Source organism: Drosophila kikkawai, chromosome 3L (genome assembly GCF_030179895.1).
Source record: "Drosophila kikkawai strain 14028-0561.14 chromosome 3L, DkikHiC1v2, whole genome shotgun sequence".
Classification (NCBI taxonomy): Eukaryota; Metazoa; Arthropoda; class Insecta; order Diptera; family Drosophilidae; genus Drosophila; species Drosophila kikkawai.
Window position 1 is genome coordinate 12,914,655 of NC_091730.1, and position 26,607 is coordinate 12,941,261.

General features: G+C 42.4%; 1 protein-coding gene across 1 annotated transcript; it reads left to right on the plus strand.

The window, feature by feature from the left end:
- The first annotated feature begins 13,577 nt into the window (after positions 1–13,577).
- Positions 13,578–18,634, plus strand: LOC108077992 (serine/arginine repetitive matrix protein 5). Its single transcript, XM_017171546.2, has 3 exons — positions 13,578–13,692; positions 14,787–15,279; positions 16,271–18,634. Exons 1-3 carry the CDS (start codon positions 13,593–13,595, stop codon positions 18,516–18,518), a joined length of 2,841 nt encoding a protein of 946 aa, XP_017027035.1. The 5' UTR covers positions 13,578–13,592; the 3' UTR covers positions 18,519–18,634.
- Positions 18,635–26,607: the final 7,973 nt, after the last annotated feature.

Genomic DNA, 26,607 nt, shown 5'->3' on the forward strand with positions numbered 1-26,607 from the left:
ACTCTGTCCCTCTGGGCAACCAAAAGGTAGGAGAAAAAACCCACAGAGACCCTAAAATATGGCGCATTTGATATTTATTATTGTCTGCGTTTTAGCGTTTTAATCACATGGCCAGAGTGCACTGACCTGCCGCAACCTACGTACTGCGGCCAGCTACTTGTGGCTACCGAATTGCGGTGAAAATCCCTCGGAGTTGCAACTGCAGTTGGATTAGCTGTGCACTGTGAGAAGTACAAGGGATAAATTACATTGAAAATGTCTTAGGAATGTGTATTACTTCGAAGAAACTGCCTGATATCGAAGGCTTTCCTTAGAGATTTTATAATTTCAACTTCGGTAACTTGACTTTGTTTTAGTTTATATTTCAAGGTTGAGCTTTTCTCCCAGTGACAGTGTAGGCCCACGGCCCAGCTAACTATGTTAAACAGCGAAATCAGGCTCGGGCCAAGACCAAAGACCGACGACTCAAGTCTGAGGCCTCAAGACTAGGCTCAGCTCATGACTCCCAGCGTCATCAAGATAAAGCGCATGACATACGGCGACAAGAAGCTACCAGAGCGTGCTCCAGCGCCTTGTGCCAGGAGGAGGTCGCTCCATGGACTCCGACTATGAGTACGACTCCACCATCTGCATCTCGTCGCGTCGTCAGCTCACAGCTCAGCTCAGCGTCACGGCCAGAGCCTGGCTCGAACTGCTGCCTGGTCTTTGACCAAATTTGGTCAAACGTGCAACATTTCAGCCGCACGCTGTCAAAGTTTTGGCGTAGAAAGCGAAATTTTTGGCGGCACTGAGGTAATCCAGGCTACTGGTGACGAGAATTACGAGAATGTGGCAACCGAAAAGGAAAGTATTTTGGCGGCTCAGCCTAGCTTTCGGTGGCAGTTGCAGATTTGAGCGAGATTTGATCAAAGACCTCAATCATTTACAAGCTGCCATAACTCATGGGCGCTGGCCGGCTGAATCAAGGTTTCCCAGTCGGAAACACAATTTATTTTATAATCGTTTAATGCGCCTGTTTTTCCATGACATCACCGCGACTTCGATCATTACGGTCTCGTCTGGTCAGGGCCCTGTTGCATGGCGATTCCCTCTCATTTGGCGACGTGGCAACATCAGCATTAACGCGGCCCACGCGGCGCATGTGTAATCAATCAACTGGCCATCGCGGAGGCCAGGCCAGGAGTGTTTACCTCGCCTCGTCGCTTCTCCAGGTGTTGCTAATGGCTGCCACACAGTGTCAGGGGCATGTGTGGCAGGTTGCAGGTTGCACACTGCCAGTGCCAGTTGCAAGTTGCTAGTTGCGAGGCCCATCTGACGAGGCAGGCTGCTGCGTTGAGCGTTTGCCATTAGAGGGCGTAATTACATTTTTATTGAAGCCTCCACACACCAGAGTCTCCTCGCAGGTGCTGCGTTTTCTTTTTGTTATTTCATCGTCGCATCGGAGGGAGCCAAGTGGCAAATGCAAAACTCCCATGGAAATTAAGGCTCGTTTCCGGCGTACACAAAAATCGAAAATTTACATAGTCTGTATGTAACACCGCCCCCGATGGCAATTTTAATGATTAATTTTCTCAGGCTCCAAATAAATGGAAAACCCATTGACAATCACATCGAAAATTGGCAACTACAGAAGCTGATGTGAAAGGAATTTAGCGAGCTTTTAATACTCTAACTTTGGGGGTTGATAAATAGACTTTTAGAGGGAAGAAATATAACATAAAACAAAGGTATTACTATTATTAGAAATTTGCTTAATGTGATATTAACTATTAGCTATTACTTACTGTATTTCTATCTCTCTGCTCTCAAAATGTACATCCTATCCCCCTATAATTGATTAACTTATTATCTCTTTAGTGCTGGCTCTGAAACTATGGTGTCTCCAAGAGCAAAGTTCCCCTTTATCCGATGAGGGTATCTCGTAATGCCTGCAGCGTTCCAAGTATTTTTGGCCTAGTGCGACTGTGATCGATATAAATCTACAATTTTAATTTTATTTGGCAAGCATTCGCAGCAATATATGAATGCGAACGACGATAAACATCGGCGGGCACGACTCATACCCGCCGCCAGTAGTTGTTGTGGCAGCAGCTCCAGTCCAGATCTTGCCCAGATCGCGAGCCCAAGAACTCGCTGACATTTTCGTGGGTGTGGTGGGCTCACAGCGGAGCCAGAAAAAGGTCAACTGGCAGCAGCAATCAAAATAGTTGAAAATAACTCAATTTTCTGGAGCAATTAACATGCTGCCAGATCTCAGATAAGCCCACACATTTGGCGGCAAACTTGAATAATCCGGCTAAAGGTGGGATATGAAGAAAAATTGCATGTAATTAACAGTTAATAATCAAAAATTACGTATACGCATGCGCAGCCGAGTCGAGGCAATTAATTTGGCCATCGATTTTGGCCGTTGTCGGCATTTTGAGCCGTCTTGAAAGCCACGTTTGGCCTTTCTGACATCCAGCAAAGTGGCAGCAGCAGCGGCAGCAGTGGCAGCTGGGAGCTGGGAGCTGGCTTCCCAGAGAAGATGGCCAAAACAGCTTCACCTCACCCGCAACGAAAGTTTCGCATTCTTGCACTGCCGCCGCCGCCACAGCCGCCGTCTGAGTGAAATGAAAAGTGAAATTATTTATTATTAATGAAATTAATATATAATCATGTTTTTCTGGGTGCGTATGCGCTTTGTTTTTGCGCGACAGCAGCACGTACATATGTTAAATCACAAAAAAAGCGACGATAAATAACCAACAAAACGCCGCGCGGCCAAGTCCAACACGTTTCGCAGCATCCAGCGAAGAGGCAGAAATACTTTGGCCAGGCTTTAAAAAGTTCGCTTTCGTTTGTGTCCAAAAAGTACATCGTGTATGATAATGAACACGTAAAATTGGGGGGAAAATGTTCGAAAATCGTTGCCAAAACCAGTTGGTGCACCAAAAACCATTGCAAATCGGTGGCAGATGCTCCACGCAGTGCGCCCCACGAAGAATGAGGATGTCTCCCGCCACTGACAGGCTGAAGGTCGCTGCTCGGGGATGTCACAGAACGGGAATCTGGTCATAAACATGGCCTGAAATATGAACTCAGGTCTGAGAAATGAACAGCCGCAGCGAGGCTAAGTCGGGCAGGACATTTATAAATGGCCTAAAGTGATATTTATGGCCCCAGGACAGCACTGGGTCAGGTAAATAGGAGCAAGTTACATTTAACAATAATAAGAACCAAATAAAAAATGCAATTTTAAATTGAATTGAATAATAAATAAATTCATTTTAAATTAATTAAATTCATACTAAAATAGTTGTTCAGCTATAAATATGCTTACATAATCATAGTTATTATTATCCCAAATTACAATCAAGATTACAAATTATCTTCCTGATTTATGAACTTAATCGAAGAGTTCTTCCTAACAAATTTCGTTTAAATTGTTTACTTTAAAAATTTAATAAAAGTTAATAGTCGTTTGGAAGTGATTTGACTTAATTTTAGGAGGAAAATCCTCAAATTAATAGCTAACCAAAACCTGGCTTAGGTAATTTGCCATAAACAATCAAACAACTACATACAACTTAATTTGGCTTAATGGCATTCATAAATTGCACCCTATAAAAAGCAAATAAAACTCAATAGTTTCCTCTCGCAGCGTTACAAATTAAATACGAAATTTATGCGATTTCAATTTCCTTGTGGCCTTTTTAATTAAAACATAAATATTTATATGGAATATTTCACATTGCCGCCACCATGCAGCACACAACACACTTGCCTGGCCGAAATTAATTCAGCAAATAAATAATAAAATCATTTACAATATAATTGCAGCGGGCCAACAAAAACACTTTCACCTTCGCCACGACGACGTCGGGTTCGTTTCGGTTTGGTTTTCAGTCTTTAGTTTTCAGTTTTTAGTTTTCAGGTTTCCGTTTTCCGTTTGCAGAGTTCGCTCTTTGGCTGGATCGAGCCTGTTGCTGTTTTTTATTTATGCTTTGTGGGTGTTCAACATGCACCATTTGACTTTTTACCACTGTTTTTTTCCCCCAAGTTGCCCCGTGTGGTGGCATGAACATATTTATGCACCAGAGCGTTATGCCTTTATGGGATGCCAGAGTCTGCAATTAGCCAGCTTCGAGTACGTGGCTATGAAAAAACAAATCGGCGCGAAATGTGTTTCAAAAAGAGGCATTTAATTTGGCCATTTGACACGGCCAAGTGTACATTATGGAATGGGGAGATCCCACTCCCACCCACACCTACACTAACTGCCGCATCCACCTCCTTAATCCTCCATCTACGATCGACGATCAACATCATAATAGAATCTGCCATGGCATTTTCACCTGCCGCGCCGCATTCAATTAATTAACCATTAAATGTTTGATTTGCACTAAGCACATACATAAAACATAACAAACCCCATAACGAGGCCCGATCATGATGACAACGACAATGTGCCAGGGTCTTTCGGGGAGTTAGCTGATTAGCCAGAGATAAACTCTTGAAAAAAAGTCAGCACAGTGGTTTTGGATTTAGTGGAAAGCAGTGGAAAAATATTAACAATAATACTTCCTTATTGCCAAATGGAAATTAGGGAGAAAATTCTACTTAACAAAACAATTTGATTATCAGCAACATAAGATTACATCTATGAACTAAATGGTATTTCTTTTTATTAGAAATTGAAAGCTTATATTATTTATTATGAATTTATACTGGCTTACTTCTGGTTAACAATAACCCAAGTTCTTACAACTTTCAGTGCTCCCGTAAACAAACAAACATTACCCAAACCCATTATCCCCAATAGAGCCTTCTCCTGTAAGGAATAGGAGAACTAATTCCACAGAAATTCCCACTAATTGAACGCAACCCGGCACTTAGTATATCCCATCGATTCCCATGGAGGTTAATGCCCACTCAATCACCGCCGATCCAGTGTACCGTCGCCGCATCGGTGGGAGTTGACTGGCTGACTGGCTGACTGGATGCCTGCCTGGTGGCTCATAACTCATTACTAAGTGCCAAGCGTTTGTTATGTGGCACAAAATGCCAATGAACTCGGTTCGGTTATCCGTTTTATCGGGTCCCATTCCGCTTAGGAACCCGCGAGACGCCACAAAGAAACGGAAGCGTCCTCGGCTGTAATTTGCGGCCACTTGACATGCATATCCCAGGCACCGCGCACCGATCCGTTCCGCGTTGTCTCGTTGAGCGGAGAGCAGGGATGGATGTCGAGCGGGAAAATGCGATATAATATTTTAAGAAAATATATCTGTTTAAAATATGGTCCTAAAATTTATAGAAAGTTTTGAAAGCATATAAATTGATTAAAGTCATGAATATGAAATATGTTCTGTGTGTACAATTAATTTGGAAAGATATTCATACTATTTATAAAATTGTTAAAAATTACGATGACCCAGAATTTAATCCATAAGATATTGTATCGTCTTCTTTAAGATACAATATAAAAAATATACCTAAAAGTATAGGTATTTGTATGATTTATCCATAAAATATAAATTACATTAGAAAAAGTCTTTGTATGAATTCAATCTCAGTCTTTACCTTTTAAAAACATTATTCTATGCTAATATTACACTTGTATAACATCGCTATTAGTATTAAATTTAGGGTTCTATATCTGTACGATAGTAAACCATAGCTTTCGATATTTTGGCCATCCCCAAGCATCCAAGACGCATTCGAAGGCCGTTCGCGGACGAACCGGCAATGTCCAGACAGCCAACAGACCGCCAAAGTGCATGCTCGAAACGCGTTAAACGATGATTTAGTGCCAATAAATAAGTGTAAACGTTCATTACAGATAATTAATGTATCTGCACAGAGGTCAGCCAGTCAGCCGGGCCTCTCGGTTCACGGAAAAGTGAAACTTCAATTAGACGGCTTAACAGCATTATGGCGTGGACGATTAAGACTTAAATTACGAGGAACGTCCCGTCGATCGGGTGTCTACACAGGCACAAAAAAAGGGAATTAAATCTGGCAAGAATATAAGTAAAATATTAATTAAATAACTTGATAGATTTTAATTCAGTAAAATTAGATTGTAAAGAATGTAGATAGCATACAATCACCTTAGTTAGTTTGTTCTTCATTTCTTAATTCAATTTAAATATTAATTCAATGTTAAATAAACTCAATATGATTTTAAATTCAAGATTTATATCATAAAAATTCGCCTTGACTCTTATTTTTCTCTGTGCACGGGGTGTAAATGCACGGGAATTGACATTTCACCTGCAAAGTCGTCTCTGCCATTGATCTCTTTATCACATAGTCGGGTCCGGACCCCGGGGTCGTTGGTGGTTGGTGGAGAGATGGTGGCTCTCCGTCTGGCTCTTTTTCGGATGGTGGTGGTGGTGGTACCGCACATGCCCCAAATCCATGCAACAATCTCAACTGCCGCCTGACAATGTCGCCCAATTCGTCTTGCAGTTTTCATGCCCGCCGGCTGGAAATTTCGTATTTTTTCTCCACCATCGCAGGCTCTCAGCCTCAGTCTCAGCCTCAGCTCGGGTTTGGGCTGGGACCTGGACTCCAGGTGAGTTTCAGTTTTCAGCGCTCGTTTTTCAGCTCGGTTTTGGGTTTCGGTTTCGGTTTTGGTTAGCCTTTTCAATTTAAAATGTAAATCAAGTGTGAAAAACAAAATCTGCAGCGAAAGTGTTGCAATTGCAATTTGCTCGTTGCGATTTTTGACGTTTCTCGCTCCGAGGCTGTGTATTGATTTATTTTGATTGTTAATCAATTTGGCGAGCGCTGTCCCCCGATCGGTGTCGCTCTGGTAATAGTTCAATGAAATTATAAATCAGTCGCCAGTCCCCCCGTTCCCCAAACCCGGAATCCCCGGCTCCGATCTCTCGGCTATCGATGGCCACAAGTTGGTCGCCGGGCGTCGAGTAATTCAAGACAAGCCCGAAAGAATGCAAGTGACACACTTTGAGTCTCCTTTCGATATGTGGCACTCTTAACCCATTGAAGGTGGTGCAAGTGACACAGAAGAGAAAGGATTATAAATTATATATTTTAAAGATTTTTTTCAGATCATTAAATCAATTGAAATGCTAATTTCTTAAGAGAACTATGTTTATTCAGAACCGTATTTAAAATGTTAGTTAATATTAAATATTTCAACTTCTTATGATCAAATTACTTAAGCTGAAATCCTGGTTAATTTATATTCTAGAAGACTATATTATTTTTGAAAAGGTTACTTACTTCCGATTCCTGTAAAGCAAAGTTCATTTGGTAAAATATAAACTAAAATAACATTTAGGTAACCCAGATAAAATTGACAGGCTGCTAATTATATTTTGTAAAAATATTTTTGGAATGCGGTGAAGCTTGTTTCTGGTTAAAATACAAATCAGGAAAAAATCTCCCATGCCTGCTAAACCTTCACAAAAATTGAGGTTGACAAAGAACCATATTTTAGACTTTCTTTTGGCCAAGAACCCAACTTCAGTGGGTTAAAATGGTTGGGAGGCGGCTCATTTGTCAGCAGGAAGCTGCTGCTGGAATTGTGGAAAGCAAAATCAGAAAAGCAAAAGGTTATGGCGCAATTTGCGCATGCGCACGCAAATTACGCGCCATAAATCATGCGACTTTTGCTTTTTTCTTCTTACTTGCTTACTTGTGTTTTTATTGTGACTCTGCTCCCTGGGCTTGGCTTTGGTGGGAGTTGCCCCAACTGTCACCGTCACTGATTGCCGGTTGCTGTTGCATTGCCGCTGCAGATTAGCGAGAAGCGATAAACACATAAACCAAAATAAATTGCAAAGAAAGTGGATGTGGACACATAGCCGGGCTCACATCCATGTTCGATGGTCGCGTGCGTAAGCAATTACACGCTGGAATCGGTGGCCCATGGAAGAGGTTCGCCTGGGTCGGGGGCTGGGTTGGGTTGGGTTGGGGGCTGGGTGTCCAGGTCATGCTACATGTGTGCATCTGCGGTTGGTCTGACATTTGCCATCCCGCTGATCCCGACCCTGACCCACAAAAGTCTAGCGAGTTGCGGCCTGGCAAATTGAAAAAGAAAACTCAGCCGGCTCGAGTGATGTCAATCACTTTGGCACTTTACTATTGCCAAGCTTACTCAACACACAAAAGAAATAGTTGAACTAAAGTCGGGATTTCTGAAGTATGAAATATCTCATTTAATTTGAATTTTTCAATATATTATTTTGGGCTTTCTTACATAATATTATACAACATTTTAAAATATCAATTTAATATTCTGTAAAATATATTATTTGTATGGTCTTTATTTTTGTTTGTGTCTTAACTCCCCTTTCCTCCCCGCCCACTCAGGTGGCATGCATAGCTAACTCTTCTCCTCGCCAGGTATTTCGCTTCTCTGGCTGATTTTTTGCCTTGTTTTACGTCGTGTTTTTTTGCACTTCTTGACGGTCGCGGTCGGCTGCTGTGCCCCCAAGGTTAACGGCGCAAACAAAGCGGGCCAAAACAGCCAAATGGAACAGGCCGTAATGAAATGAAATGGAATGGACGCGGACCTCGTCATGGATCCGAAAAGCCGGCGGCTAGAGATGGAAATTTTCAACTGACAAGCTCTCAAGATGGGCAGTGAGTCGCACAAGTTGCAAGCGGAAGATGGAAGCCAGGAACTGAGATTAATTCTTAAAATTTTGATACAGTTTTATCCATCAAAAATATGGTTTTTTATCTGAAAAACATAGAGTTAATATTTGATATCAAATTTGCAGATAATTCCTATTAAGCAAGTGTTGATCTTAGCTTAAGCCACAACACTTTACCTCCTTCCCGAATTAAATCCCACTCAAGTATCGATTACAATTTGGCATTCACCTAGTTTTTGGTCCCTTCAGCTGACCCAGAACGATCACGGCTGTCAGCCACAAGTGCTCCGGGATGCAGAACGCAAAATCACGAGCTCAGACTCTGCCTCCAACGCAAAGCATTCATAACTCTCACGCTCCGGTTTCGACCGTCTCTAGGCCCATGGGCACTTCGGCGCTGACTTTGTTCTTCTCGATGTGGCTGCCAAACCCAAAACCCAAAACGTCACTCCAAAAGAGCCAACACTCAACCTGGTCGCGTTGTTCTCATCGCCGTTTTGTTGTTATGGAGACTGTAGTGTTTACACTGGGAATACATTTTAATTATTCTAATTTATAAAGAAAATCTTAAGATTTTTCTTTTAGAAGTAACGTGTAGTACTTTATTTTGTAAGATATGTGTTATTGTATAAATGTGTCTCTATCCATAGTAGGTTTCTCTGGTTTTATGGTGTAAAAACTATACTTATTGAGCATTTCTCCCTGTGTATTCCCCTTTTGATCCGGTGAGTAGCCGTCTGAGAAGCAGCGCCATTGGCTCTCTGACAGCCGCCTGGCATGTTCATTTTTATGGGCTCGGAGCCGAGAACAGCTGCATTCTTAGAAGTCAAAAGCGAGACCGGCGGCCGGCAGAAGAATGCCCGCCAGAAGACTAGCTTCTAACTGTGGATGCTGCTGCTGCTGATTGAAGACTCTTCGTCGTCGTCGTCGTCGTAGTCGTCTTGGTGAACTTTCCGTAGGGCGTTGCAGGAGTTTCTGATTATAAATTGAATTTTATTAGTTTGCTTGCGCGCCACATTGATTTATGATTTTTCTACAAAAAGCAGAGCCCAACTAGAACCTGGCTTTGTAGGTTGCCTTTAATTAAGTCCGAGTGTCAATATGATTTATGCTCCTCCACACATGCTCTCGTCTATATAATTAAAGATTCGAAATCGTCCCAGCTTTCGGCTTTCCCTTGGGGCTTCTCGCAATGCTTTTCCAGTTGCGTGCGATTGCATTACGGGTGAAATTTGCCAACTTTTACAAAAGATCTCGGGTCATCGATAACCTTTTTGGCTAGGTTTTGGGTTGCTGCCGCCTCCGACTTGGAGGAGACCGTTCCTGAAACTGCTGCTCCCGCTGATGCTCCTGCTGTTGCTGTTGCTGACATCATCAAATGCGAGTCCGAATCCGCGTCCAAAGCTGGCAATTTCATTGAATGCCTCGGCGTCCGTGGCATCCATTTGGGTTGGTTTTGATTACATAAATTTGGCGCCGTCTGCGATCGCGATGCGGTTCCATTTGCATCTTCAAAGTCCGCATGGAGCGGAGTGGAGTGGCGTGGATCAAATGTGGGTCAGCGGTCGCTCTTCCACTGGGGATTTGGGTGCGGCTCTGGACATCGCCATATGTAATTACAATAACTGCAACTTCCACTTCCATTGCAACTGCAACAGCCACAGCAACGGCAACAGCATCAAAGCAAACAACACGATTCAAGTAAAATGTCTCGAAACCTGTCGCTTTTAATTAAAGGCCCCGCAAACTCCGACTCTAAGTAACTTTTCATGTTTCAAGTTATGCGCACAATTTTAAGCGACAGCCCCAACAAAGGCATTGAACACAAAAATAACTTTTGCATTTAGTCATAACTGCATTTAAAATGTTTGTAAATGTTTATGCAAAAAAAAGAGAAGCACAAAAAGGCACACACAAAGCCAAAAAATGAGGGAAAATCTCTGGTTTTTTGGGCTTGAGTTCGGGTACGACCCACTTCTGTCATGTTGCACGATAAATACTTTGAGATTTATTGTCTGCCGCGGTGGCAGGCATAATTACAATTTATGCCCAAGGTGGTCCCCGAGCCCCGCCTTGTGCAATAGACTCCTACACCGACTCCCGTGTCCCAGGTCCCGGCTCCATCTCCATCTCCATCTCCATCCCAATTCCAATCCCAATCCAAGTTCAAAAGCATGCTTTGAGGAAGCTGTCGCCAAAGACAAAGCCCCATACAAATTGGTAGGGAGCCAAGGAAGCCGTTTGGCTCATACGTTGTTTACCTGTCTCGCAATTGCCATTATTCTTGGCTGAATTGAAAGTGAACACCACCAGACAGACAATATTGGGAATAGAAAAGCTGGTCTAAGAGAGATCGAAGATTTTATACTCTATTAATGAAGCAATAGATATTTATATTACAATATTAATTGATAGATAGCTACAGTAATAAGTAACCAATTGTTACCAATAAAATGAAATCAAGAATTAATCTTATAAGATTAAAAGTGAGTTTGAATTTGCTTAAAATATATTCTTATCCCCATTACCATTTATGGTTTATATCCTTGTTAAAGAATCCAAGTAGTTCCGACATTTTAATTTGTCTTTAATTACAAAACCATTTCCTTATGTTTTTAAGCTCTCTAAAACACCTATTCAAAACCTTAAATTAAAAAAAGAATTCCCAAAAATTCCATAGAATGCTTGTTTCTATGCATACAGGTTAAAGATGAGTTCTTAATGGTTGTTAGTTTCCATTCTCCTTTTTTAATGGCCTCTTTATGACTTCACTACTCCTACTCTTCCTGATTAATGCTTCAAAAATCAAGGAAGTGACTAATTACCATATGAATTCCCCCTTAATTTTATACTAGAACACCTTACACTTCCCCAAGTCCAATTAGGCAATTGATATGACCACAAAATCAGGGTATTTGCAGTGTATCAAGAGGCAAAACTTTCGCATGGGGAGGCCCATTACATCATGCAAGACGACTGGGTCTCGAGCACTTTTGGTCTATTGTTGAGCACATAATTAAGCACCGCTTAGCTTATGTAATTAATGTCAGGCCAAATGGCAGCGTCAAGAGCCGCGTAGAGAGTCTAATGAACCAGCTGCGTGTGCTGATTTATATGCGACTTTTCAGACTGTTTGTTGTTAGCCTGTTGGTTGTCTGCTGGCCGGCCGCTCGTTGTTTGTTTTTCCCGGCCAAATTGTGTTTTGTCACCGTCACCGGCGGACGTCTCTTTCGATCGCGCACTTAAACTTCGTTTATGCGCAGGCTCCGCGCTCGATACTCCAGTTTCGGGGCTCTCGGACCATGTGACATAAGTTGCCATTGCCATGATATATGAATATGACAAAGCGACATGGACAACTTTATTGGCTCATGAAAAGCGCTGTCACTGCCTGACTGACATAAATCAGCGAACGGCAGAAATACTCGCAGGCACTCGTATATTAGGGTCCCCCCACAGCACAAATCCAATCCAATTCAAAAACCGAAAGCTGCAGTCTACGAAAAATAAATCAAAAATCAATATTCGTCAGTTTTTGGCGAAGGGCTGTGTTAGCTGTCATCTCTGGCACATTATAGAGTACACAGGAAAAATAAGGGATTGAAAAAGTACTAATTAAAGTAGGACTGCTTATAAATTTTATAAGATTCCAGTAAGATTTAGGATCAATTTGTTCTGATTTCTATTTATCATATTTTTAAATTCTCTCGAGATTAATCTCCTCCTTTTCCGGTGTACAAGTAGGTGGTTCTAGCACAATCTCCATTTGCATAGCACTGAATATATGCCGAATCGATATCATAGCTCTTATCTGATCGGCACTGTCAACCCAGCCGGACATTTCGCTTCATTCACGGGCAGGGGCAAAAACCCATTTCCCATATGGAAATGAGAGCAACAATTGAACATCGTGCAGCGTTCTATAAATAATAACCGGAGTGGAGCAGAGCAGAGCTTTTTCTGGCCAATAGACACAGTGGCACGCCACCTAGTGGACAAACAAAGCGTATCAGGACACGCTACTCCTTACACACACATACACACACTAGGACACACAATTACGTACCTGAACAAGGCTTCACTTTCGCCTATTTTGTTTTCATTTGAATACCAGGTACTTGTAGGTAGAGGGGTATATATGAATTCATAAGTCTTCAGGTCTTTATTATTATCTTGACTCAAAAGTAAGCGATCAGGAATTAAACTAAATTCATCTAGTTGATACTCTGAATTCTATTGGTCGCATTTTTAGATACAGCTCATTAATCAAAATATTTCATTTAGTTAAAGATAATTTAACTCAACTAAAGGACAATATTAAATAAATTTTTAAGACCCTCTTACAGAATCCCTCACTCTCACATATTTCTCATATTCCTCTGAATATAACTACATTTTAATGGTAGACCAACCTGATCTCTATATAGGATATACCCTAGTCCAAGTCCAAGACCGTTCCAGTCCCACCTAAGACCTAGAACCCTTTTGGCGCTGGTCTCCAACTACTATAACTAAGTGTAAGTGTGCGCCCAACGCGCATGACCTCAACAATTTGACTTCACTTGAAGTGCGAACGCACATGCAAACTGAGGGGCTTGGAGTTGGAGTTGGGTTTGGAATGGCAGCGCAGCTTAGAACGGTCCGGTCCTGTTGCGTGCCCAGCAAATGGCAATGGTCAGGGCTTGGAATAGGGATGAGGAGGAGCTGGAGCTGGAGCCGGAGACGGAGACGGAGGTGGCCGAGTGCCGAACTGACCCTTCACTTTAGCAGCGAATGTTTTGGGTCAGTGCTCAGTTGCGTCGAGTTCGTGACCAAAGGCGGGCGTATTTTTTTACCCAAATTCATATTCATATTCGATATTAATAAATCCTCGGCGGCTGTGACTACTCTGCATCGATTCGCCCATTCGCCCATTCGATCGGCATGATTCGGCGATTGTCTGGCTAGCTGTGAGCCACCACCAATCCGGAGGAAGTCATGGGCTGTGCATCCAGCACTCCCATGGTTGCAACGGCGGGCAGCGAAATGCTGAAAGCCGCCACCCATGTCAAGCAGAAGGGCGAGGCCGCCGTCGAAGGTGTGTGTACAGTGTGTGCTGTGTGTGCTGTGTGTGTTGCCAATCCGGACTAGTCATTGGTTTGTTTTTGGTCGGCAGATGACATTTAAGAGTGGGTCATTCGAGGGAAATTCCAGACTGCCCCCCGAGCGTATACTTGATATTTAGAGCGGATACTTAATATAGCCAGCAGTTGATTTTTAGTTGTGCTTGGTTAGAAATACCTCTTAATTGGTAACATCTAAAAACAGTAAGTTTGGCACAAGTATTTTGAGATGACCCTGACTTTTAGCTTTACTTTTTTAACGAGTTTGGTGCTAGAATGTCAAATGATATTTGAGGGTAAGCTCACGGAAATAAATAACCACTGAAATATATAAGTTTACAATTGCAAAGAATTGTAAATGAATAAATCTAAGAAAAATTCCCTTCATCCTTTAGTGCTTTCTGGCTATTCCTAATTAAAAAGAAGATGAAAAAGTCCTTGACCCATTGCCTTAAATCAATAATTCATTGAGTTAATTAATAACCAGCAACGAGCAAGTAAGTTCTCACTTAATACCACACACAAAGAAATTCGATATATCCCCATACTTAGTATACAGTACGCGGTGAGTGTGCTCGCATTTCGCATTATTATAATAACAAGCCACGTAATAAAGGACAATTGGCCAGCGCAATGCGTGCCGCAGAGCCTTTCGGCCTGATTTCTGTTGGCAGACCGCAGTGAAAGCTGCCTCCACTGCCATTACCCGACCATATTTATATATATGTATATTTATTTAACGCATATGAAGAAAAACGACTTGGTTGCGTGACCGACCCGTCAACGAATTAGAGCAAAACATTGACTTCAAAATATAATACGTACATGTGCACTGAGGGAAAGTGTCCATTGATTGATAAAAAGCCTTTATAATAGCTAGGGAAATGTATGATTTGAAGACTTGAATTCATCATCAAATAATTAATAAATGTGTTATTGTTTATTAACTCAAAATTCTAATATTATATATATATATTTCAAGTCCTTCTTTTGGCTTCTATTTTTCCCACTGTGTAACTCCTCAGGAAATGGCAAATGAAAGTATTTCTATTTACCCTTCTCCTTGCAGACGCCTCTCAGACGCTGACCACTACTCTGGACACGGCCAAGGAGACCGTTGGCACGGCAGTGGCTGGGATTACCAATGAGCTGGGCAACGCCTTCAAGGAGGGAACCCAGGCTCTAGACGAGGCCAAGCACAAGGTGATGGAGGGTCTCCACCTGGAACAGCCGCAGGAACAATCCCAGGAGGCGCCACCTACAGAAGAAGATGGAGGGGCTACGACTGCGGCTGATGTTGCTGAGATGAGCTCATCCCGGGCTCCAACACCCCAGCTGCAGGGAGATGGGGACAGCCTAAAGACCTCCACGCCGGAACCAGAGATTGAGCGGGCGCTGGCCACCGAGGACGAGAGTCCGCCCACGCCGAAGCCCTCGCTGGAGGAGATGGTCAAGCTGAGTGCCGAGGTTTCGCAGGTGGCGGAACCAACTCCATCGGCGGCTCCTGTCAGTGAGAAGCCTGCCGACCAGGCTCCGGCCACCGAATCCTCCGCGCCTGTGGAGTAAGTAAGCCTAGAGAGCACCTGCAGCATCGCAAATCCGTAATCCGCAACCCGTAATCCGCAACCCGTAATCCGTAGCCCCTTCGCAAATCCGTAACCCGTAGCGCCATTGCACCTGAAGTTATCGCGTAGTTATCGCTTATGATTCGTAGTTGCCGCCGTAGAGTTCCGATTTATTATATAGCCTAACCATTAATTACTCTCCCCTCTCTCTTTTTGACCTATGTATGTAAATTGTAAATAAACTATCTCTACTTCTATGTACATATCATATACTCTGCCTTTGTTTACTTGCGATCCCAGCAAACCAAACTAACAAGAACCGCAACAGCAAAGTCTTGTACGTAGTATTGTGGTAATATTTCAAATATCCAACACGGTTATGAACTCTGATTTTCGGTTAACCGAATGAAAAGGGCTTTTGCAAAGCTAAGGAGCTAGGAAAAAGCTAGAGAAACTTTAGAGATTAACAATGAAAGTTTGAACAATTTTAATAATAACCCAACATAATGTCAGGTTGATTAAGACAAACTTTAATTTACTTTAGGAGCTACTTTTGATGTTTTTAATTTTTTTTAAATGTATTCTAATTAAAATTAGATAATTATCCAATTTTGAGAAGATCGTAGCCTCTATTTATGTGCCACAAAAGCCTAAATTCATTTCAGTATCAATAGCATATTACTAACTCCGCATTAACGTAAAATTTACCTTAAATTCTCTTAAATTCTTTTTAAATTCAGAGATGACAAACCTCAAATATAAATTTAAGAATAATATATGAGATAGTCAATAAAGACTCACTTACTTAATTATCAAGAGCTCTTGAAGGTTTTACAAAAGCTCATTTAACAAAGACACTCACATATTTACCACACACAATTAACACCTCAAAAATAAGGACAAACCTTTGACAGCTTTTACTAACACGCCTACATTTTTATACACCCAAATCCACAAACACACATAAAACTCACTCTGGAAATCCCAGGAGTCGCAAGGTACGTCGACGTTTCGTCCAGAAGAAGAAATCAGAAAAGGAACAGGAGCAGCCACGACCCAGCACCACCGAGTGGGAGAAGTTCGCGGATCAACTGGCCAAGAGCAAAAAGTTCAAGCCTTACGAGAGCTTCGCCCATAGCCACAACAAGTTCTCCGTGTACCAGGACCACACTAGCCTGCGGGACAAGCCGAACCACTATGATGGCCACTTCAGCGGGGGCAACTCGCTGAGCGCCTCCCAGTCGGATCTGTCCAGCGGCCACGTGACGCCTGCTCCGGCACGCCGAGGTCAGCGGGAGTACGCCAAATTCGTGGGCTCCGAGCAGCCAGGAAGTGTGTCGCGGAACAGCTCACGACTCTCGAATCCCGCCGCTTCCAGGACCTTTGACTTTAATCCACAACGCGATCGCATCAGTCTTCCTATGGCCACCGGTCGCATCGGTTCGGGCATCCAGAGACTTCCAGCCGAGAGGACTCCCGGTTGGGGCCGGGGCAGACCAGCGCCCTTGGAGGAGGAGCCCAGCTTTGGCCGGAGGATGAGCTTGGGTCTGGTATCACAGCCCCTGCGACCGGACAGGGAGAAGTTTACGCCCTCTATGAATCGCAGGGCAGTGAAACCGATTTCGTCAGTGAAGGAAAAAGCGTCAAAGAAGCATCCTCCCAAGAATATCTCTTCCAGAGAGTCTTCCCACTTGGAGTTCGAATCCCGAAAAGCGGACAAGAGTCCCTCCCGGGTAGCGAAACCTTTGACTAAGGATGTAGTGCGCTCCAGGGAGCCGTCTTATAATGAATTCGATTCTTTGAAGGGAGAGAACATTCCATTGAGAACACAAAATTCTTTGGATAAGCTAAAGAAGTCTCCAAAGAAAATCTCTTCCAGAGAATCAACTTATATGGAGTTTGCATCTAAAACAGATGAAAAGAGTCCTTTGAGAACACAAAAGCATTTGGCAAAAGATGTCCTGCGTTCAAGAGAGCCATCTTATACTGAGTTTAGTTCGCTTAAAGGAGAAAGGACTCCTTTAAAGGTAGGAAAACCCCTGGGGAAAAATGTAGTGCGATCCAGAGAGCCATCTTTTACCGAACTTCCGTATCAAAAAACCGAAAAAAGTCCTTTAAGGGGACAAAAGGCAGTACAACGATCCAGAGAGCCATCTTATACCGAGTTTAGTTCCCTTAAATCAGAAAAGACTCCTTCAAGGGCAGTAAAACCATTGGGGAGAAATGTAGTTCGGTCCAGAGAGCCTTCTTTTACTGAGATTCAATATATAAAAACTGAAAAGAAACCATTAGCAACACAGGCTCTACGATCCAGAGAGTCATCTTATTCCGAATTGAATTCCTGTAAAGCAGCTGAGAGTCCTCTAAATATAGGAAAACCCGTGGGCAAGGCTATACTTAGCTCCAGAGAGCCCTCATATACCGAATTTGAGGCAACGAGGACCGATGAACGTCCACTAGGAGTTGAAAAATCTTCAAGCAAGGACATTGTTCGCTCCAGAGAGTCATCCTATTTGGAATTTGATTCTTTTAAAACTGACAAAATACCTTCATTGTCAAGGGATATAATGAGCTCTCGAGATTCATCTGATATTGAATTTGATTCCTTCAAGACTCCCACCAAGCAAACAACATCTCCAAGCTCCAAGGAACTCCTACATGCTTCTTCAGAGCAACTACCTCAGAGACAACTCAGTTCAAGTTCCAAAGCCCAAACCTCAGAGTATAAAAACCCGAAAATATCTTCTGTACCTGAAACACCACAAAAGAACAAAACCCCAGAAGCTCCTCCTTCCACCTCAAAGGTGCCTTCACCTTCGACCTCGCGTCTATCCAGCGCCAAATCCTCAGACAGCAGTAACATGGATGTGGTAATCCAGCCCATGAGCAACCTCAATCAGGACACGCCCAGCATGAAGTCCTTCTCCCAGTCACCGGACCAAGTGGTGATGGAAGGATACGCCGATTCAGATCTAGAGGCGGCGCTGGCAAGGCTCGAGATCCTAAGGGGATCCACAGCCACACTGCACTCTCTAAGATCCTGCAGTCCTGGCCGGCACACCTACACTGCTGCCTCCCTGCTGAGCTCCCGACGCACCTCGCCCTGGGTGATGAGAAAGGACTACGGCGGCTCCCTCGTTGGCAAGGAGAGTACCCACAAAGTGGCTCAGCCACCATCCATCCAACAAACCCTCGAACGCTGCGATATTTGCTCTAATGAGTTTCTTTTAAAGTGAAGTACATAGTCTTAAAAATTTTATATGTTTGATAAAGATTTTAAGAATTTACTGCCATATAAATATATAACTCTTAATGCTTAAGTCATTATTAGAAATAAAAGTTCAAAAATACTCCCAAGTGATAAAACAAAATATAAATCTTGTTAAAATAACCAAATGCCTCATTAACTTCTTGTACATTTACTAGTAATTAAAGTAACTAATTACCTTCTTCCAGGATTCTCTAAAGATACAAAAATAGATAGTATCTTATGTCTTAGAGAAATATTTATTTAAAAATTAGTTAGCCATAGTAAATAATGTTTTATACCATTCCTAGACTAGCTATAAAGAAATCCAACTCTTACAAAGCCACCTTCCCAACGATAATTAAGAAATAAAGAAGTTTATAGCATTCGTTACGTTTTATAATTGCGAAACTTGAATTGCAGCCGGATTGCTTTGATTCGAGCCAATTCTCATGGGCCCAAATCAAAAAACGAATCGAGTGCAGTGGGCCCCCTGATTTTCGGCTCCCCTAATGGATGACTTAATAACGAAATTGAAATGTTTATCTTGCCGTTCACTCAATTATTCTGCCACTTGAAGTTCGCTTTCGGTGGCTGTGCATAGCAGTTGGTTTTACGGCTTACGTTTTACGGTTTCGCGTTCCGTGATTCCACATGGCTCCCATGTCTCCCGTCCGTGACTTAATGAACTATTAACAGCAATGATAGTAATTTGTTGTAGCAGCCTCAGCCCCGACATCGGCTTCGGCAGCGGCAGCGGGTAAAATTGCTTTTGGCCAACACAACAAGTGGTCTTCATGGCACTTTTTGGCAAACAAATAGACAGTCGGACAAAGCGACGTGCAGACAAATGACTACAGTGGATACAAGCAGCAGCGGACATATATCTGCATGGATATGCCATGGATATTCGCGGGGGTGTTTACCACATCTGTCTGCCTCATTCCCCCTTGCTCACCCCGTCGCACCTGCTGCAGCCCGCAAATTGAGTTTGGCTGCAGCATCGGCATCTATTTTGGCACGATTTTCGAATTACGTTCATTGACTCGCAAAATGTTTGCTTTATGCCGCAATTAATTTCCAAGCGGAAGAAGCAGTGCCCCAAAGCGCCAAACAAAAAGGCAAGCAAAGCGCGATGGCAAGGTCGAAGCTGGGAACACTCTGGGGGTGTAGTTGGTACTAGGGAATAATTGAAGATATTCTTAGATATCTGTAAGTATAAATCGTATTCTATGTTTAATATTAAGAACTATTTACAACTATTTCCTCTTTCTTATTTTAGTCATACTTCCTAATTTATAATCATACCCTTTGAAAGGGTATAAAAAGCCTCCAAAAAGGTGAGGGGTCTCCGAGTTGAAGGTCTTCTGCGGCTTGTGGCGTGACATTGAAAGTGAAAGAACAAGTTTTGATGGGTTGCTGTTGCTCGGCGGTGCTTTTTCGTTGGCATTTCTATTTTTAATGACTTTTTACATGGCCACTTGGTTCATTGAACGCAGCCACGCACAAAACAAAAACACAGAAAACCAAAATAGCAGAAAAAAATATGAAAAAAAAAGACTGCCGCTAATGATCTATGAAGTGCAAGTGTTTGTACTTTTACTTTCATTTATCAAAAGTGGAGGCGTCATCTCTTTCGGCCCGGCCGAGACAGTGGAAATTAGCAGCCGGCAATGCAAGAAATGCATTTTTAGCACTTCATTTTCTGGTTGCTGCATTTACTCACTCGGCCGCCTTGGCAGTTAGTTGGGTTTTTGTGGTAAAACGTGCTTTTAATCAAATTTACATGTGCCAACGTTGTCCGTGAGCATACGCACTGTGGGCCGGCGACGGGAAAACATTAAAATCGGTGTGTTAAATTGATTTATGCAATTGTTGTTGGGGGGCAACAGCAGCTGATTTGTTTATATGTTCGGAGGCAGCAACAAGCATGGTAAATCAATAAGTTTATGCAACAGGCGCCGATAAAATCGACGAAAATCACCGAAGACAATGCCTGCCATCGGCTCAACAGAGCTTCCTGCTACACTTACCGCCGCTGTTACAGTTACAGTTTCGCCGTATCCGCAAGTTAACATTTTTCGACCAGTTTTAACAGGGCCTGTACAGGCGCCAGCTGACTTAACAGCCGCTCTGTGCGCAGGCGCATTTTTTCGAATTTTTCAATTAATGTTTTCCTTGTTTTTCACTTGTTGCCGCTGCTGGCCGGCGAAATGGCAATCATTTGTTAGGCAAACATTTCTACTTTTCGGCTGCTTTCGTTTGGCCTTTTGCTAACATTTTGCATAACCTGGGTCAAGACGGAAATGCTGGAGGAGGCCGGCCATTAATAATCTTTGGCTCTCGGCTCCTGGCACTTTGGAGGCTTTGAGGCTCAGCTGCCCGTGAAGCTGCTGGTGACTTCTTCGATGCGTTTTGGGCTCTGCGCAGCCTTTGTTTATGCCGGTTGGCCTAAAACGAGCCCAAAGCCAGAAGAAAAAGTCGGGTCCGGAATGTTTAAAGCCACCCTAAGAAAATTAAGAAAACCTCTAAAACCTCTAAGTCAAAAATTCATCATATATTCTTATTTTGTACAGTGTTTTATTTTTTTATTTTGCTCTTTACTATAAAAAACAATGTCTTTCTAAAAATAAGAAAGCTTTTTTCAGTTTAAAAACAAAATCGAAAAGTAAAGAGACGCTAGTGTGTGAATTTTAGATTATTATTTCTAAAAACTAATTTATATTTGTATATAATTAAAAATAATTAATGAAAACTTCGTCTTAAAATATGAAGGTTTCATAAACCTCTTGTTATTTTATATTTTTACTCTGTAAACCGACCCCATCCAGTCGATGTCCCAATCTGTTTTTACTTCTGCTCTTTATCCGACCTGCACTTTTTCCTCCTCTGGGCTGGTGTTCAGTAGCCTCCGCATAATCCAAATTAAATTGTCAAGAGAAATGACAATTCAATACACACAATCTTGTTAAGCAAATATGAAAGAAAATACCAAAACAAAAAGCACTCTGTCATCCCTGCTCTCCAACAAAAGCGGAGACAGCAGGAAAGAGTGAGAGTGAGACTCAGGCTGAGACTGAGACCGAGACCGAGACTGGCTCCGGAGGTTCCAAAAAGTGTCAAATTAAACTGTCAGAGCGACTTTTAACCCATTTTCGTGGGCCATTACATAAGCTACTTATCAGTTGATAACTGGGGGCTCTCTCGGGGTGTTGGAAATACTAATAGGGAAATGGAAATGCGAGTGCGTGGGCGGTGCGAGTGTGGACTGTGTAGCATGGAGCGGTCAGGCGCATAAATCAGCTCGGACACTCAGCCACTCGAGTTCATTCGCTCATGCGTCAGCCCGAACAAAAGACTTGGACAACGAACTGCAGATGCAGTTGCAACAGAATGCATCGCCCCACCCCCCCTCAATGCCCTTTCCCCGCCCGAATGTGTGAGTGTGTCAACAGCTGGGACCGTCGCTGCATATTCTTAACCATGTGTGTCTAGCCCTACCCAATCCATAGCCCCCGGCTTATATGCCACTGGCTATGCCCGGGTCTCCACCTCCGCCTCCCAGTCGCATTCCCATGTGAACTGCGCTAATTCGTGACTACTCTGTGCTGCGACTGCTGAGGACCCCAGCATATACAGATACACAGGTAAGTGCACGGAAAGAAATGGGTTTATTATGTAAATATAATATTTTTATTATTTAATTTATTTAAATTGTATGTAGATTGTATAGATAAATTCTTATCAACAGCTTTATTACTCTTCGCATGATTATAGGTACATATTTATTTAACATTATTAAATATCTTTTAAAGGCAATAGTTTATTTATTTTGCCCTTTTTACTTTCAGGTCCTCCTAAAACAAAAGACTTAGGCAACAAAATTTTACATTTTAGTGTCACTTTTAAAGAAAGACTTTTAAAGATTTTTCCTAAATTGCTAAACTATTCTTAATTATTGAGATCTTGAGCTATATTTTCCATAAAATAAATACTTAAATAAACATAAAATCAAAACTTGGAGGTCTCTTCTCTTGAAGGTTCTATAATATTTTTCTTTCTATAATGGACACAGCCAAGAACCAATGCTGAAAGCCCTATACAACCGCCACCCAGTCCATCCACCCGTTCGCTTCTCCCTCTGGACTCTGTGAACTAGGGAAACACATCTGTGATAGATTTGAATGACCCACTCCCAAGGCTCGAACCCGAACCCGCACTCCAGCTACTGCCTCAAGAGCTGGCGCTTGTGACTCAGAGATCGGCGAGCTATATGTCCCATTTCGAAGGCGACTCCTGCCCACGCCGCAGGCGCAAACACTTTACTTTTGTTTTCAAGACAGTCGCAGTTTCAGTTGCAGTTGCAGTTGTGCCGTCTGAGGCCCAGTTTTAAGTCACAGTCCCGACGCAAATTACTATATACTCGTTCTCTGTGGCGGGACTCCGATTCGGATTCGATTTTTACGGGGTTTTTCTTCTTCAGCGTTCGACAATGTTGTCGTCGTTTTCGTTGTGGTTGTCTGGTTGTCGCTTTCGTAGTCACACAAAGATAGAAATCGCATGACACGATCTTGTAGCCCGAAACAGGCGCCAGTAACCCAGTTTTCAGGTTTCAGACCAACGTATACTCGTAGGAAAAAAAGCGCCACAGCCACTGCGATGACTCCCTTTTGGCCGAAAACCAAAACCAAAACCAAATGAAAATGAAAATGAAACGTTTTGGGCATAAATAAATAATGACAACAGAGCAGCCACCAAAAAGGTAAAAACAAATGATCCGCCTGTGCCTGTCCTCCCTGCATTTGCATTTGTTTGCATGCCTCTGCCAAAAGGGTATAGCCAATTTATTGAGAGGTTTAGGATACAACAAGATTATGCTTTATACTATGCTATATATGAATAAGAGAACTGAAAAGTAATTAGTTTTTTATTTCTTTTAAATATTGTTATAATTCTTGAAGATTTTTAGATTTTAATTGACTTTCAGATCTCTCTTCTTTTCTTAGATATTACTTAATATCTATATAACTTAATAGTGCGAATTAATCTTCCTATTTTGTTAAAATACCATACCAATAATACACTTTCATCTGTGGGTAAGGGTAAATTGGCTTTACTTTAACCACCTAACGATGTCTTGCTGGCTGTTTTGTTATTGTTTGTTTGCTGCTTGTTATTTGTTTTGTTTTTTTTATTTAGCTGCGGCATTTTGGTTTGTTTGTTTCAAGTCTAACAAGCAGCCAACATCGACGTCTGCCCATTGTCTCCGTGTTTCGCCGTTTCATGTGGCATTTTTCTAGATTCCCCAGCCCAGAGTCCCAGCCCCCGAAAACATGCGCTGAACTTTGACACTGGTGGGTGGAGGAGAGGCATTTAGACCCTCTGGATCTTATAGGATACAGAGAAAAAGAGATAACTAAATAGGTTTAAACAATTAAAATTAAATTAAAATATTTAAATGAGCTCTACAAAATTGATAGAATAGTTTTTTCCTCTTCCTAAGTTTTCTTTAATTTATTTTAATTTAATTACAGTACATTAAACTTCTCCGTGTAAAGCTTTCCTAATCCAGAGCTGGAGGAAAAGTGCATTGAACTTCAATATCGATAGACAGACCCATAAATTGCTCAACTTCAATTCTAGCCAAGTCAGCGGCAATTTCACTTTCGTTGGCAGTCCGTCACCCACAACAGCATCGACGATCTGGGAAAGCGATTCACCCTACGCATCGATGGCATCTGTGTGGCTCCCCGGATCCTCGGCTTTTCGCAACTTTCCGCGCAACAGTAGCCGGGCGACAGTCCAACGAGCATGCCAAAAATTGCATTTTCTACAACAAATCAAGGTGACTGGACATCAAGATAAAAACATAACAAACGATTTGACTAAGCCAAATGGTAATAGGCCCCGGCAACACAACATCACCGACATCATCAGCGGGAGCAGCGATCGTGGCCACAAGCTCTGGAGCTCCCAGAGCCACTGGAGCGATCGCTCTGGCCGTTATTGTTATTGCCATGGCCATAGTTACCATAGGCTGGAGCTCCAGCTTCAGCTCAGGCTCAAGCTCCAGCTCCAGCTCCTGGCTCCAAATTTGGTGCGAAGCTGCGTTGTCGCGGGTGCTTTTTTCCCCTTCGTGGAGTAGGCACAGTGGTTGAAAGCTGCCAGGATTCTAATGGATTTGTTTAACTGCTTAATATATTTTTAAATTAAAAGTAGAAAACATAAATATTAAATTACCACAATCAACATGCAATAAAATTCCAGGGAAGTCTGTAGGGATTTCTGGAAATTTACTAATGAATCTTACCAATAAGAACCACTTTTGTACATTTAATAAATATATATATTTTAATAGAAATAATACAATACAAATAATTGATTATTCTTGACCTTCAGGTAAATGAATTCGACACCACTGTGCCGCCGTTGTCGTGCCTGTCGTCGTCGTCATATTGAAATTGAAAATAAGAATCGTATTTGGTAATTGCAATGAAAGCGAAAGGAGTGAAAACGTTTCTGCCGCCGAGGCCGTAGGTATGTTATTTTGGCCACTAAGATAGATCACCAAGGATAGCGGCCGAGCAGCGGTCACTTTCTATCTATCGAGCGGTTCAATGACACGGCCCCCAACGCCCCCGCCTTCTATTTGGTCATTTTTGGAGTGCCTGTGTGCTACACACTATTACTATATATACTTTTGTTGGAGTGGCAACACTAATCGGCCTGAGCCAGAGAGGCTAGTCCTAAGCCGCTAAGCGCGGCAATAGCCACATCAAAATGCCAATGGAAACCTTTTGACATTTTTATCACGCATAAGCACCGACGCCAAGATCGGCGCTGGAAGCCCCGAGCAAATGCTAATTGACCTTGACATGCGGAAGATTTGAATGCGACGATATGGCCAACAAACCATCCCGAATCGCGTCTCCCCTGGCTTCCCTTGATGCACTTCACCATCAACTCGAGTGGCTGCTGCACTTGGCCCGACTTGGGCCGGGGTCTGCACAGGGAGAAATTGAATTAATGTTAATAAAGAATATATTTAAAGATATAAGAATGAGAGTAGAGACATTATATTTGATTTAAAACCATTTCTAATACATTCTAAACATTAAACTGGTGTAAAAAGCTTTAATAAAATTTTTAAATTTAAATTAATGATGTTGCCTTGATCTTGACTTAGTTTTTCTTTGTGTGTGAGTCTGGGTCTTGGAACCCCGCAGCAGGTAAGAGGCACAGGTAAGTGGTAAGTGGTAAATGGTAAGTGTTGCGGTTGCAACATCATCACCGCCGACATCGAAATGTGAATGCATATGCAGCGTGTTAATTGCAATCAAAACTGCACTGTGACCAAGGTGCGTGCAGTTCAATATGTTAAGTGCAATTTAAAAATAAATTACTCAAATTATGGACGAAATGGGTTTCCCAGTGATTAGCCAATCCAATATTGGCCAGCCTCTACCGAAAGGGTTTTCTTAATTTATCATTAAAAGGAATGAGAAAAGATAGTCAAATTAAAAGCATAGGTATACAAATTGAACTGAAACATACAGTATTGAAGATATTGTAAATAAAGAAATTAAAACATAGTAATTTATTATGAAAATGAATATCCCTATCCGCTTATTCGAACATCTTCCCAAAGTGGGTCAACTGCCCAGTCACACTTGAATAAAATGTAGTAAAACAATGTCCAGTGGGCCGCACCTGATTAAAAGTCTGATGAATAAACAACGAAAGTGCAACAAGTTGGGGCCATAAAAATGACACTGGCTGAGGTGTAACTACGCGGGGGGACCTGCCGGGGTGGCCTGGGGCACAAGGCAACGCGACACTTCACCTTGGGTTGCTGTTCGGGCTGTTGTTTCTGTTGTCTCTCACGACGGCGGTTATTATTTTACACGCTTTCCAGGTACAACTTTATTTTGCGCCTGGTGTCTTAATGCCATGTGCTATAAAATGAAATTTTACGCACTAAGCGCGGCGTTTAACACAAAACTCGAAAGACACTCAGAGGCGGGGAGACATAATAAAAGTGGGAAAAAAAACACACAGAAAATGATAAAAAAACTAAA

Excerpts from the sequence above, each read along its gene's own strand:
- LOC108077992 (XM_017171546.2), top strand. The coding sequence starts at position 13,593 with ATGGGCTGTGCATCCAGCACTCCCATGGTTGCAACGGCGGGCAGCGAA. Across the intron at positions 13,693-14,786 it reads GGGCGAGGCCGCCGTCGAAG|ACGCCTCTCAGACGCTGACC; the intron begins GTGTGTGTACAG and ends TTCTCCTTGCAG. Across the intron at positions 15,280-16,270 it reads GAATCCTCCGCGCCTGTGGA|GAGTCGCAAGGTACGTCGAC; the intron begins GTAAGTAAGCCT and ends TGGAAATCCCAG.